Source organism: Centrocercus urophasianus, unplaced genomic scaffold (genome assembly GCF_019232065.1).
Source record: "Centrocercus urophasianus isolate 14NV4802_14NV808 unplaced genomic scaffold, USGS_Curo_1.0 seq_11, whole genome shotgun sequence".
Taxonomy (NCBI): Eukaryota; Metazoa; Chordata; class Aves; order Galliformes; family Phasianidae; genus Centrocercus; species Centrocercus urophasianus.
This window is the reverse complement of record NW_024884253.1, coordinates 60,992,842-61,006,930: the sequence shown is the minus strand read 5'-3', so window position 1 is coordinate 61,006,930 and position 14,089 is coordinate 60,992,842. Positions and strand designations below refer to the sequence as shown.

General features: G+C 36.8%; 1 protein-coding gene across 1 annotated transcript in view; it reads right to left on the bottom strand.

Moving 5' to 3' along the window:
• LPCAT1 (lysophosphatidylcholine acyltransferase 1) overlaps positions 1-14,089 on the bottom strand; it is a 60,629-nt gene that overhangs the window by 6,744 nt on the left and 39,796 nt on the right. Inside the window, 4 exon segments of the mRNA XM_042839177.1 lie at positions 2,059-2,270; positions 5,242-5,380; positions 7,894-7,992; positions 9,189-9,342. Of these exon segments, the coding sequence (XP_042695111.1) occupies positions 2,086-2,270; positions 5,242-5,380; positions 7,894-7,992; positions 9,189-9,342 (577 nt within the window). The 3' untranslated portion in view covers positions 2,059-2,085.

Sequence of the window (14,089 nt, the reverse complement as noted above, 5' to 3'; positions counted from 1 at the left end):
AAGATGTTGAAAGGATCATTGAAAATTTTCTTTCCTTCAGTCTCCATCCAGCCATCCTCATTTTCTCAAGTGCCCCAAAACAGACAGGTGCCTTATGTAAGGCCTCATCAATTCTTGATAACACAAATACCACCACCCTTCTCACAGCCTTCAAGTGTTCACGCATCTCACTATGATGAACATCTTTTCTGCAGCAATCAGTTAACTGTATTCAGTTAGCAATGCTCAATACCATCCAGGTCTTTTACACAGTTATCCCCAACTCCCTCTGTGTACCTGACAACTCTCATTTAAGTGTAGTTCCTCATGTCTTAATTTCAAGTTGTGCTTACAACTTCCCATGATTGATGTCAGTCTAAATCTTGCCTGCCAACCAGTGGCACCCCTGCCAGCCTGGCATGCATTATCTAGGTAAATAAAAAAATTTAATTAATATCTCAAAATGAAGATGTACCTCTGCATAACCCCCCAAAAGCATTATTTCTTACATTATGTTTTCCTATACATATTCTATTAAAGCCAGTTTCAATTTGGAGACTTCTCACAGACAGTTAAGGATTTCTAAGGACACAGTCCAATACCCTAAAACGCACTTTAAAAAAACAACAACAACAAAAACTCCTATTAAAAAACAAAAAACCAAAAAAACAGACAAAAGCATTAGGCATAAGCAGACTTCCTTCTGCTGAAATCCCACCCTTCAAATCTAGTTTTGCATTAACATGTGGAAATCAACTCTCAGTGACAGTTTTCCAGTTACGAAATCCTCATATTCTAGTGCAGCCTGCAGAATTAGTCACATAAATGATTTGAAAATAGACGTAGTTTTTATTTAGAAGGAGAGCTGCCATCACAGTTCTCCTTCCTAGTCCTTCAAGCCTTTGGCTCATTTCCTCATCAGTGGAGCTATGTGGCTTTGCTAATTTTAATTTCTGAGACCTTCGTTGATAATTAAGGCATCTGGCTTTATAAAAGGAAATATAAGAAACGTTAGTACTAAATGTTTCTTTTTTCTTCCACCAATTCTAAACTTCTAATTCTAAATTTTAGACTTCATGTATATTATACACAGTATATCTAATGTTGCTATAGATATTTAACTGGCATTCCTTGTTCCGTGCCTTGTTGCTAGCTTCCGGAGTAACTGCAATCTTTTCAAATTTGTGTTCATACAATTAAGTTTTTATAGTATGTTCCATGATAAGTCATCTGTATGTAAGATGCAGTATCTGTATGTATGTAAGTATCTGTATGCATATAAGAAAAGACTTGCCTCAAAAGAAACCCTGATTCCTGATAAATATGATTGTGTAAACATCTGCCATGTAAATATTGGGTGGATATGAGTTGATTGTAAGACAAAAGCACAGTTTTATCATCTGTTTGCAAACAGTATGTGGCATGTCAGTTTGGGAAAAAATCATGTTTAAAAGCATCTGGAAGGAGTCTTTCCTTTTCATTCTACCATGGAATAGACTGAAAGAAAAGAAATGTCATTCAACGATAAAAAAAAAACAGTAGTAATCCTCATTGAGTTTTTGCATGACTGTTTCTGAACTGTTCACTGGAACTAAAACAAAAGGGGCCAAAATGTGCTTGCCTTGCTCAATGGCATAATCCCACTGAAAACTAGACTGACTATGCAAATATGAACAGCAAAATTTGGCCCCAAATAAACACCCCCATAACTAGGGAAAACACTAATCACCAAAGTGCACCGAACACCATAGTAACTACAGTTTCTTTATACATGCACAATTTGTGCAACACTTTGTACATGAAACTAGCCAGTGGAATATAAATAAGAGTGCTGCTTCCTTTTAAATATGAACATTAATAATGAAGCACATTCACATTTTTGTCTTTCAAAGTCCTTTTGGAAAAAAAAAAAAAACCAACAAAAAAACCTTCCCCAAGTAACCTGAAACATATTGTTAAATATAGCACACATGAATCAAAGAACAGTATTAAAGTAGAAGAACTTCCACACACAAAATTGGTATTTGCTATATAATTGGAGTGACTTATGAAAATTCCAAGAAAAGATAATCCTCTCACCAGGAGAGGAAGATAACAGTTGTAGTGTTAGTTCCATTTCTTCTGCAGGGGCTTGTTTTTATCTTCAGCATTTTCAGGGCTGAAGTCAGTACAGATACCATTTGGAGCAGAAAGAGATGAGGTCTCCAATCCACTCTCAGCTACCATCTGATCAGGATAGAGATAGTCTTCTGCAAAGTGTGGCTGCAATTCAGCAAATCTGTAGAAGTCATCTAGAAAAAAATGTTACACAGAATCAGTTCTCTGAAATAGAAGGACACTAAATTTGTGTACTTACAGGATAAAAAAATCACATGATGTCTTCAGAGAAAATAGCAGCAGTTAACATAACACTATTTCCATGGCACTCAGGTTCTCAGCAGTTTACCACGTCCCCAGAACTAAGATGCCACAAAGGGTTATCTTAAAACATTTCAAAGCTGAACTTAGCTTGCATGGTGAAGGGAAAAAACAGGCTCAGATTTGCATTAAAATGTATGAGGACATGCCCTGACATAGCATCTCACTGCTCACTGGGGGAAGGGAGGAAGCCCTCCAGCTGAGGAACAAAGAACAGCATGAGCAGTCACTTCTTGAAATCTGGAAAGTCTCTTGCAAGCATGCCCTTTAAAATACTTTGCCTTGTTAATTCTCTTCAACCCAAATGCAGCTATAATTGCTGCCTCCCACTTCCAAGATCTTAGCATTCCAATGCTCTTAATATTTTAGAGAACGATATCGTGAGATGACGATGCGTTCAGTTCTCAATTAAAATATCTATAATTCCATAATTTCAGGGTTTGTATTTTTATAAAACAACAGAAAGAGCAAGACTCACTCCCTCTGGAAGTAGAGGTGACTCCTTACTGCCAAGAATGTTTGTATTAAAAGTCCAGCATTGAAGCCTTGTCAGTGTGCCTTCATGACCGTTTGTTCAGACATCATTTAAACAAAAGATACCGTAGAGGAGCCAAGTCACAAGAAGCTATTTTATAATGTAAACTGACACTGGAGGAAGCCGGATATGAACACTGTCACTAAGTCACCCTGTCACCTACAGCATGTGGCAGGCAGCCCACTCAAATTCACTGTTGTTACTGGAAGAGCTTGTGACCACACAACACTGTGAGCTGCTTCCAGCACAGTGCAGATGGCAACTGAAGTCACCCTTAGGAGGAGCAAAACCCAGTTTCCCCTGTGCCACAGGGCTGCTGTGGCAGAAAGAATCTGTCATAGCTTTCCCTCTCCACCATCCTTGTGAGTGGAGTAAACTATCTATACTTGGCATTAAGTTCACACTGCATGAACTTCAAATCAGAGGTTTTTCTCCTGCCTTTATGATACAACCCCACTACTAACATTCCTGATGCAAGCTGTACGTTCACAAAATTCCTTTAGTTCCACTCTCTTCACCAACTCCTCACACCCTTGCAGAGAATACAAACATTTTCCTTCTCGTGCATTGTCTGGACAATGCCTTCAGAAGGAGTATAACTTCCAAGCTTTCTCCCTCTTCTTCTTTGCTATTCATGTGCAACAGATCACATGTAAAGATGAGCATTCTCAGGCAAGGAAAGACATCAAATATTTATAGAAAAGGACTTTCAAGACAGAAATACAATACCAAAGTTTACCTTCATCTGTCAATTCTTTGCCACAACAGGACGTTTATTCTTACTAATAAGCTTTCGGATAAGATAGAAACTCTGTGCAACGTTTCCCAGCATTTTTCCCAGAAAAAGACCCAAGCAAAATTTTGAGTGATATACACACCATCCCACTCTGTGTAGCCTCACAGTGGACTATTCTTGAACGCAAGAAAAAAAAAGCTCTGACTCTCACTAAATGCTCCAATGGTCACTGTTGTGGTTCAGTCATCTGGATTTTCTTGTGAAGTAAACATACTGTGATCTCTCAGGGGCACTGCAGATTTAAGAGCAACTGGGTACTGTCAAAGAATGACATTAAATATGAATTCCTTGATAACTCGCACAGACTGGTTTAAGTACACTTGTTTCAAAGTTAGCTTTTCCTCAGATAATTAGATATGCCAAAATTAGAGTTCTGCTGAGATAAGATGCTTAGATTCTCTGCTGTTATTTTTGGTGATAGTGGGGGGAAGAAAAGTTGAGTCACCATTTCAGTGAGCTGGGAGACAACAAGGAGCGACAGGCAGCAAAAGGGCAATAACAGGATATATGTGGAAATGCTGGGGAGATGACAGATAAGAAGTACAGAGAGAAAAGGGGTAGTACAGTGGGAATCAAGGAGGCACCAGATAAGAGAAGAAAGGGAAGATAAAGCAATGATAGTCATTTCAGTGAGTCTAAATAGTGCTGTAGTTGAAGTATTGCATGCATCTCATATTTCAAACATAGGAAATACTAATGTAGAAACTGATTTACTAATATTGATGTTCTAATTAACATTTTTACGAATCAAATCCGCATGAATCATCTTGATGGAAAACCATTAGAACAGGGCCATATCATAAGCACTTCTATTTGAGATATGTGCTACACCTGCTATCAACAACTTATACTTGAATGACGCAACTAAATTTAGAACTTTGCTGTGTAAGAGGTGAAGAACCTGAAGTAATACACAAGTACTTTGAGACTCTCAGCATAATCTATTCACCTAGATCTCTCAATTTGAAAAAAAAAAAAAAAAAACCAAAAACTTTCTTGCCTCCATATCACCTGCATTACAGATTATATATTCAGCAGCCTGTTCAATACCTCCTCACTTCCTCTGCATGAATGACTGACTTTCAAACAGGCTGAAAAATGATTGGAGAAGAAAATCTTATGTTTTCCTATATACTGAGAGGACAGAAATAATGAGGAACGTTTAAAAGACAACACAATAGGACAGAGCTAACATTATTTTCTTAAATGTGCATATTCATATGTATTGAAGTCACAGAAGATGCTAAAAGAGCCAGTATAGGCATTACCTGACAATGTAGAAGGAAAAAAAACTTTGAAAATGTAAAGATAACACTGTATAAAAAGATGGAACTCAAATTTCTTTATTTTATTTTTTTAAATCTAAGTTTACTTTGTCTGGAATGCTTTTGGGATTATAAAACCGAGTCCACTAAAAAGACAAAGTCAAATTAAAATGTAACAGGTTTGTATATCAACTCAAATTCAGGCAACTTTAATATTATCACAGTTCAGATCCACTTTACATACTTACCATATGTAATCTTTCCTTTTTCTTCTTCATCTACAGCCCTAAAAAGATGTGTAACATTAATCTGCGACACACCCATAGCAGTCTTCAGAATATGAGCTAAATCTTCTTCTGTTATAGTACCATTTTCTGATTGGTATAGCTGTAAAACAAAACAGTAAGCTAAGTCATTCCAAAGCTGAATACTGTCTCCTATGAACACTGTAGTTCACCCATGTACATTTTCAAAGTAAAGTTTATTATATCCAGGAAAAGAATATGTTTATGTGACTGAACACTAGAATTTCAGTGATATTTTAGAGACAAGACAGTTTAACACTGAAATGTTTTCTAGATACACAACTATGATAAGGACCAGTTCATTGAGTTAGGCTTCCAAACTCCAAGCCAGCCAGTGGAAGCAGAAGATACACTTAGCTGGCCTAAGAATAAACTATTTCCCACTTGCTCAAATAAAACACTCAAGAATCCCTTTATTAACGTTCAAATGATTAGATACCCACCTTGGCTATAGATAGCTACATCTAACTGGAGCTGTAGTAACCAGAACAATGCCACTGCAGTGATGAACCTATACTTTTTTGAAAATATTTCCTCAATTATTTAGAGAAGAATAATGTTTCTTCTCAAGTCCTGAAGCAGTTTGCTCACAGACAAAAACTCTACTACAGACAAATGGTAGTTAAAAATTAACGTTCCTATCCTCATTCTATCTTTTACATGTACAGTGCTCTGCCATGAAAAAATAACCTGAGTATTTAGTAGCATCTGTACCAAACTTCATTACATTTTTAGAACTATCTCATTTTGCTTGTTCAGTACAAACAAAAGCTTAAGACATCCTTGTCTAATTTTGAAGCATGACATGGCTGCAAATACTGAGCTATGTTAAAGAATGCTTTAGAAACTTTTAGTTTCTTTACAGCCGTTAGGAACATGAAATCTTCTTCAAGACAGCACACCACAATGGGACAAAAAACATTGAAGTTATATGGAAAACAACATTCATACTCAAGTCAAGACTCTTGCCTTTTCCTCCCTACCATCCAATTCGCATGTTGTTTCACAAGCAGTAAGGACAAGACAAAAGTTGTTTAATTGCTGTGTTTTCCTAGATCAATTAATCAGAAGGTGATACTTGATAAAGCCCAGAAGTGCCACATTGGCAAGATTTACACCACTCTTTCACTTTCTTAACAACTAGAAATGGAGGATGCCCAGCATTTACACTGGATCGATGCTCTTGGAATTGATTGCCATAATCCCTAATTCTGCTTTTAATTGACTACCACTTTAGATCTCTGGTGACTCAATAACCCCTATTTTTCAGCTTCTTCCATCATACACTAAACAGTCCCACTCTGAATATTTGATCAGCTATTTTGTAAAATGCTTCACTTTTATCCCTAGAAATAAATGACAACCAAACATGACTGAAATAATGTCCAAAAGCCACATTCAAGTTTACACAAGTAAACACAGAGTATTCAAGCTTGTAAGAGGACACAGATCACCAAACATCAAGTGACGCCACTACATAAATGAAATACAATAAGCAAAGGCAGAGATCTGCTTTTGCCTCACAAGTAGCATTAAGTTATCCCCTCTGACAGCTGTTGATTTGTAGGAAATAAATATTGTTGCAACTTCATCTTTTGTCATATTTGTTCAACACTGGCAAAAGGGTGATAGATAGACACTAAGCATTCATAGGAGCTTTCATTTCTTTAGCAAAACACGGTTAAGTATAGAAAAAATTTGCTGAAGAACCTGAGAACAGTTACACTCAGAAAATAAGACTGCGGTGTAATACTGACACAATTGTAAGTTCTGAAGTCCATGCATTCACCAATGATCAATTGTTAACTTTTTCCTGCTTTGGTAGCACTGAAGACACAAGTCCCCATAAGTGCAAGGCAATCAGAAAAGGTAATCTAAATGCAGCAAAGCTTGAAACAGCAATATTAAAGAAATCAGTTAAAAAGTAAGAAGTTTCAGTGTCAGACGAACCCACTGGGATGGCAAACATTAAGCACTGCTTCTGTTGGCTTCCCTAAAAACTTGTATTAGCTATCACTGCTGATGTGAAAACAAACCACTCAGGCTAGAACAAGATCAGGAAGACTTCTGAGAAGTCTCAAAGGTAGGCAAATAATTCAGGACATGAAGAAATGAAGGACTGAAAAAGAAACATTGCAAAGATTAAGAGGGAAAAATGAATCTTATCAAGAAACTAAAGAGGAGGGGGAGCTCTCTCTATTAACACGTAGAACTGCAAGTTTTGATCTTTTTTTTCTTAATTTGACAAAAAAGATTTGATTAAAAGATTTTACAAGCAGTAAGCATAACTCATCAGCCATTAGTTTCAAGTAATCAATACAAAAGACTTTGGCTCTAGTGTACTGAAAGACTTTACCAGCTCCACGTAACAACACCACTCTACAAACTCCCATCATTTTACTAAACAAAGTTGCAGTTCACTCCCTCTGAATACATACTCCTTATCCTCCTTTCTATTAATGCTTAACTACATTTCAAATCAAGTATTTAAAAGGCATTTGGAAAAAAGTTTCTGATAAAAATTTAATGGAAGCAATAATCATTTCTAAAAGCAAATTTTAAGTAAACTATATATAGGAAGAAAATACCAATTACCTGAAATGCCAGTTGGATTGTTTCCAGAGTTTTAGATGGCTTACAGACAACTGACAGAGCAATGACAAATTCTCGAATGTCAATTATGCCATCTTCATTCTGTGAAAGAAATTCTCTAGATATGACAACTTGTCTCAGAACTTCCAAAAATATCAGCTAACAACAATTAATATGCAGAATATTCAGCAGGATACATTGTTATATGTAATTCATTGCAAAAACTGGGGTTGTATGAGCTTCACAGGTGCTTTTCAAAGTTCCACTTGGAAGTTCTATTCAAATATTCATGAAAGACAGGGCCACTATTGTTAGGCTTTACTTGCATATCTAACGTGCTTACATTTACTTACATCATTTAAAACTAAATTTAGAGAACCAGAGGTCAAACTAGTCTGATTTAAGTCGTGAATACATTATATCTGTTCTTTGGTCTAGGATACCACTGTGGACACATCCATCCACCTCCTGGTGCAAACAGCATCTCATGATTTAAAAGATAATGATCATTTTTCCCAACTAATTGCCAGAGAGAAAGAAAAACTGGCTCATTTGCCAGTTTCTCAGTCATTCAAGCTTCCAGGTATCTTGGAAAAAAAGATTTTTTTTTTATTTTTATTTTTTTTAATACAACCAACATCCATCACATACAGATGCAACAAGCAGTAGTAATGGTTTGGCCTGAACCTTTTTTTTTTTTTTTTAATCTAGAAACAAAATCATTTTTGTCCAACTGATAGTCTTTTTACTTTCTACTTGAATGACAGTTTCATTTATTTGATGATGGATGTTACTATCTTGCTGAAAGGGAAATGCAGTAGGCAAATACTGCAGTGAAATGTCTACAGCTTATAGCTCTCTACAGCTATCTGAAAGGAGGTTGTGGTGAGGGTCAGCCTCTTTTCCCATATCTCTAGTGATAGGACTAGAGGGAATGGCTTCAATTTGCACCAGGAAAGGTTCAAGTTAGGAAAAGTTAAGAAAAGTTTCTTCTCTGAAAGAGTGGTCAGATGCTGGAATGGGCTGCCCAGGGAGGTGGTTGACTCATCATCCCTGGAGATGTTCAAGAAACTTTTAGATGCTGTATTAAGGGACGTGGTTTAGTGGGGAAATATTGGTGGTAGGTGTACAGCTGGACTAGATTATCGTAAAGGTCTTGTCCAACTTTGGTGATGCTATGACTGTAAAGTGCTTAGCACTGCCCTGAATTAGACTTCAGTGAATTCAACAAGAAAATCATGCTAGAACAGAGTTTATCATAAGTAACACAATTTTTAAATATACTTATTGTTTCTTACCTCATCAAAAAGGGCAAACATGTTTTCTAATGTGTGCGAAACTGGAAATTCCAAATATGCTGAAAATTCTTTAAGATCAGCCTTCTCCTTTTTCATTTGCATAGCACGCGTAGCATATTTATTAAGATCATCCTCAAGTGTTTCTGGTTTCAGCCTAGAAAGCACATTATTTTTGTACATTTTAAAAGTAAACCTAACTTCAGAATACAGATATCAATATACTGAATGAAGCAATGATAACGGTATAAAGCACTACAAAATCCAGAAGCAGGATTCCAAGCAGCTTTATTCTGTAATAGTGGATTCCTAACGTCTTGAAGCTGCCATTAGTTCTTGAACTATGATAGAAATTACTGGAACGTTTTAGGAATTCTGATTATAAACTTGTGTTCACTTCCTTGATTATAAGCCATATGTCCAAGCAGCCCAACACATGCAAGCAAAAAAGAGTCTAGAACTAACTAGTATCAAATACTAAGCATAGAGAAGTAGGTAGGATTTAGGTCACCTGAGCACAGCCGCATTGACAGTAACATAAACCAATTACGATTCCGAATTTACTGATGTCACTGAACAGGAAAGATTTGGTGCATCTTGTCTAAAAGGAATCTGGGATTACATAATGGTGATTATACTGTTAATCCTGTTTGTCAGTCCTCATTCAGTCTGCAGTTCAACGCCATTATGAGGCTACCCATCAAACAAGGCTATAGCAATTAATACTGATACAGAAATTACCTCATTCCTTCTGATTTCAAAACCAGATTTTGACCAATGACAGAACAGGTTTTGACTAAGGCAAATATTCCCTGCAAGGATTTGTTGGCTTGTTTTCTGTTGTTTTTTGCTTGTTTGTTTTTGCTAAATCAAACTTCTTGGTTTTGCTTTGTTAAAAATAAATTTCACAATCAAAATAATAAATATTAGAGGTGCTGCATATATGTGGAGAAAATAAATTCCCTGCCTAATAAAACATCAACCAAATTGTCACCAATGAATTTATTTGAACTGGTGTAGTAACACAGGCAGTCGAAGTTCTCAATCTAAAGACAAAAAAGCCAATAACAATACTTTTCTGCAGTGAACTGTTCTGCTGCTTGCTCCTGCAGACACCTGGAAGCAATTATTTATGCAAGATCACAGTTGTCTCCATACTGCAGCTGGACTTTCTCAGCAGCCTCCTCTCATTGATGAGACTTGGATCAAATATTTAAATAGTACCAAAATACCTGAGCTTTGGAAAATAACTAATGGCACTCAGAGTAAGAAGAATATCTGGTATACAAGCTTCACATCTTGAAGACCTGAACAATTCTTCCCAAAGCCTATACTTTTAAACAAAAACAGAACTACTATACTACGCTATCTGTCATTACCTAGCCTAACTTGCAAAAACTGTAGTAACAACTCCAAGCACTGTATTTCTGAATTATAAGACTTAGCTATGCACCAATTCTTTCAAAGCCCACAGCCCCTACAAAAATTCACATGCTCCCTCCACACTTGAAGGAAAGCACCTCTCATAAGTTTGGCTCGTAGGCAGTATAAAGAGAGCAAATATTCATTTTCCATTATCTAAAAAAGGAGCAGGTACAAATATCAAACGAATCCACGAAGGACCAGAGATACATGCAGATCTCAGCTTCTAACATGCAGCATTACATGTAAAACCAGTCCATAGATAATACATCTTCACTGTAGTAGCCGAAATGGATTTTAACTGCAGAACAAGGCCAGCTGGCATATGAATACTCCCTTGAGATAATCCATCTCTGACACAGAATATGCAATCTAACATCTGTCTCTAAACCAGAGAGATTTGATTTGGAATAAAGTCACACAAAATTCACCTTCTGGAAATGAGTAAACACTTGTTTGGTGACGAGTATTAGAGACTCATTGGGATCTCCTGTTCAACAGTCAACCTTTCAGTAGCCTGAAAAGCTGAAGTTACAAGAGTAAAATCTTGTATTGAAAGTAGTTGTGATTTGCCACTAATCTATTAGATGTTTTGTGGTTTGAGATTATAAATACAAAAAACTTGTGAGCCAATCTCAAAAACAGTATGTGGATCAGAGAGGCAAAACTTTTGCTTCAGCTTGAGTGTGAATACATTGTATTTCCTGGAATCCAAGGTGGTACATTCCCTCTATCCCTGTCAGAATCAAAAGGTATCTGGCGTATTGGATGACCATGACAAATAATGCTGAATTCTTTGAAAGCCAAGTGTTCCAAATCCTACAACAGACTGTAGTTTCAAACTGAAATTGTTTTGGATGTCTCAATTCCTTTAATTTTTTTACTTTTTACAGAAACATAGAATATCTTGAGTTTGGAGGAGCCCATACAGATCACCGAGCCAAACTCCTGGCTCTACTCTGGACTACCCAAATATAAAACCATACATCTGAGCCCATTGTCTAGATGTCTCGAACTCCAGCAGCTTGGGGTTATGACCACTGCCCTGGAGAGCCCATTCCAGTGCCCAACCACCCTCTCAGTAAAGAGCCTTTTATCCTAGTGGAAGCTATAAAACCTAAAAGGCCAACAGTGAATGTCTCTGCTCATGAAACCATGTGTTTGCAGGACCTAGGCTTTATGGGACACAACATTATTTTGCTAGTGTGGTATTTTGCTTCATTTTGTAAGCCAACTTCTACACGGAAAGAGCTGCTTCAGGATGAAGCACTGAACATTTAATCCTCCACAGCAGAGCTGACAAGGAAAACCAGATCCCTGAAGGTAGGATACTTCCAGCACTATTACCACTGTTCTTACATGAGTGAAATGTCTCATCTCTTCAAAGTCAGTTTTAGTTGCATTTGATCATCTGAAAACAGACTCTTTCCTCAAATGCTGGAAACCTGCCAAAAAGCTTCTCAGTGTCTCATAGAGCTGGAAGCCTCATAAGAACAGCCGGATGTTGTAGCTAACTACTGTAAACTGCAAGTTCAGAGAAATATGCCCTGAGCCAAATAAGCAGCAAATTCAGTTTTCTGTCTACTGATGAACTTCCATGCAACTTCTTGTTGTTTTAGTGAAAGAATACTCAACAGCTGCAAAACTGACCTGAATTGATCTCATGAGGCAAGCTGTACTGTAGTTGGTATTCACTAAATTAAGCCTAATCTCCAGTCACCTTCTGTAATGGACAGCTTTGTTTTGACCATGAATGCAGATGAAGAACATCCTCCAGAGATTTTTTCTTACTAAATATGACCTCTGTAGCAGCCCTAAGACACGACCGTGTTAGCTGTAAGGTGCTACTACTTCTTGAATTACAAAGCACTATCTACAGTCTGGACCACAGTTTCACGTACACATGGACCAGCAGAAGACTGCATCAGGGGCTGTTGAATGAGAGTAGATGGGTACCACATCTAAGAAATAATTATAATCTCTCCTCGCAGCTCTTACAAGGCTACACGAGCACTATCTATTTGGGATCCTTGTGGCTGACTGGACAGTATAATATTGAGGTTCAAAATGGAACTACTGTTTAATTCATTTCATTCTTACTGAAATACTGCGGTTTTGAAGCCACGGCAGAACCGATTCAGGTTCTAAAATAAGGATGACTATCAGAAAACTTACTTGGGCCTGGGAGTATGTAAGAAGGTAAACTTCAGGCTTGCTAATGTTGTAGAACATTCTTCTGGGGTAGGCAATTATTATATGCAACAGACATCTCTAGTGCTCATTACAAGGATCTAAGAGAGCAACAGTGATCAGCCCCAGAAAAGCAGAGCAGATTGTTAAGGAACCAAAAAAGAATTAACAAAATAGATTAATTACTATCCATTGTTAAAGATAAAACTTCCTAGACTAAGATAGAATAATCCCACCAAGAAAGCTCAGAAATCCAAAGGGAATTTTTTGCAATCTGACATGAAAAAGAAGATCTCGTGCAAACTATGCCTTTTAAAATAAATTACAATCAGCCATTCTGTCTTCAGTGAAAACCACCAAGAACCTCTGCATCTGAGTATTAAATGTATACACCAAGTCAACAATCTGCCCAAAGGGCCTTTTGCTATACATATACCAGCAACATAGGATACCATTCACCATATTATGATACCTTTTTTTTTTTTTTTTTTTTTTGTATTTGATATACTTATTTCTTTTTGATGCATGAAGTACAAGTCAACTGTCAAACTGGAAAGAAAATGTGTTGTGACGTACAAGTATTAGAGCTGCTTAGTATGCAAAAACAAAAAAAGTAAATGAAAATCTTAGTTTCTAAAGGATATTTGCCAAAATGGCAGCAAGTAGATAAGAAAAATCAGGGAGTAGAAAACAGGGACTAAAGCAGAAAGATGCAAGACACCTCCAACCTTGCAACACCTTCTAATTCATAGCTGGGATTCTGTGAAAAAAAGTGAAAAATTGGCAAGAAAAACCAAAAACCAACAACCAAAAAGCAATTATGAATAATGTAATAAAGTAATGAATTTTAATAAATTGGAGAGCAGGTGAGATAAAAGAGAGAAGAGGTATTAGAAATCAGTGCCAAAAAAAAAAGATTGTAACTCAACAGATAGTGTCATAAAACACCTACCCAGATTAAGAATAATTGATCTCTGTATAGTTTTTTGAAGATGCAAACATCCTGAATCACCAGAATCAGTTGAACAAACTGTCAGATTACACCGAGACCTGACTTCGTAAGCCTAACAACAAACAGAACAGTAACAACAAGAAATTTCTACCTTGTATTGCAATGTGTACTACATCCAGCCGCTTTGAAGATGGGATAGATCTTTCCAACATTTTAAGAAAAGAAGAAAATTACAGCAGAAAAAAAATTAGAAACTTATCTGACCCAAAATAGAAAACTCATTAAGGAGCTACTGATGGCCAGCAAATCAAGGTTCTGTTAGAAATCAGAACAACTAAAG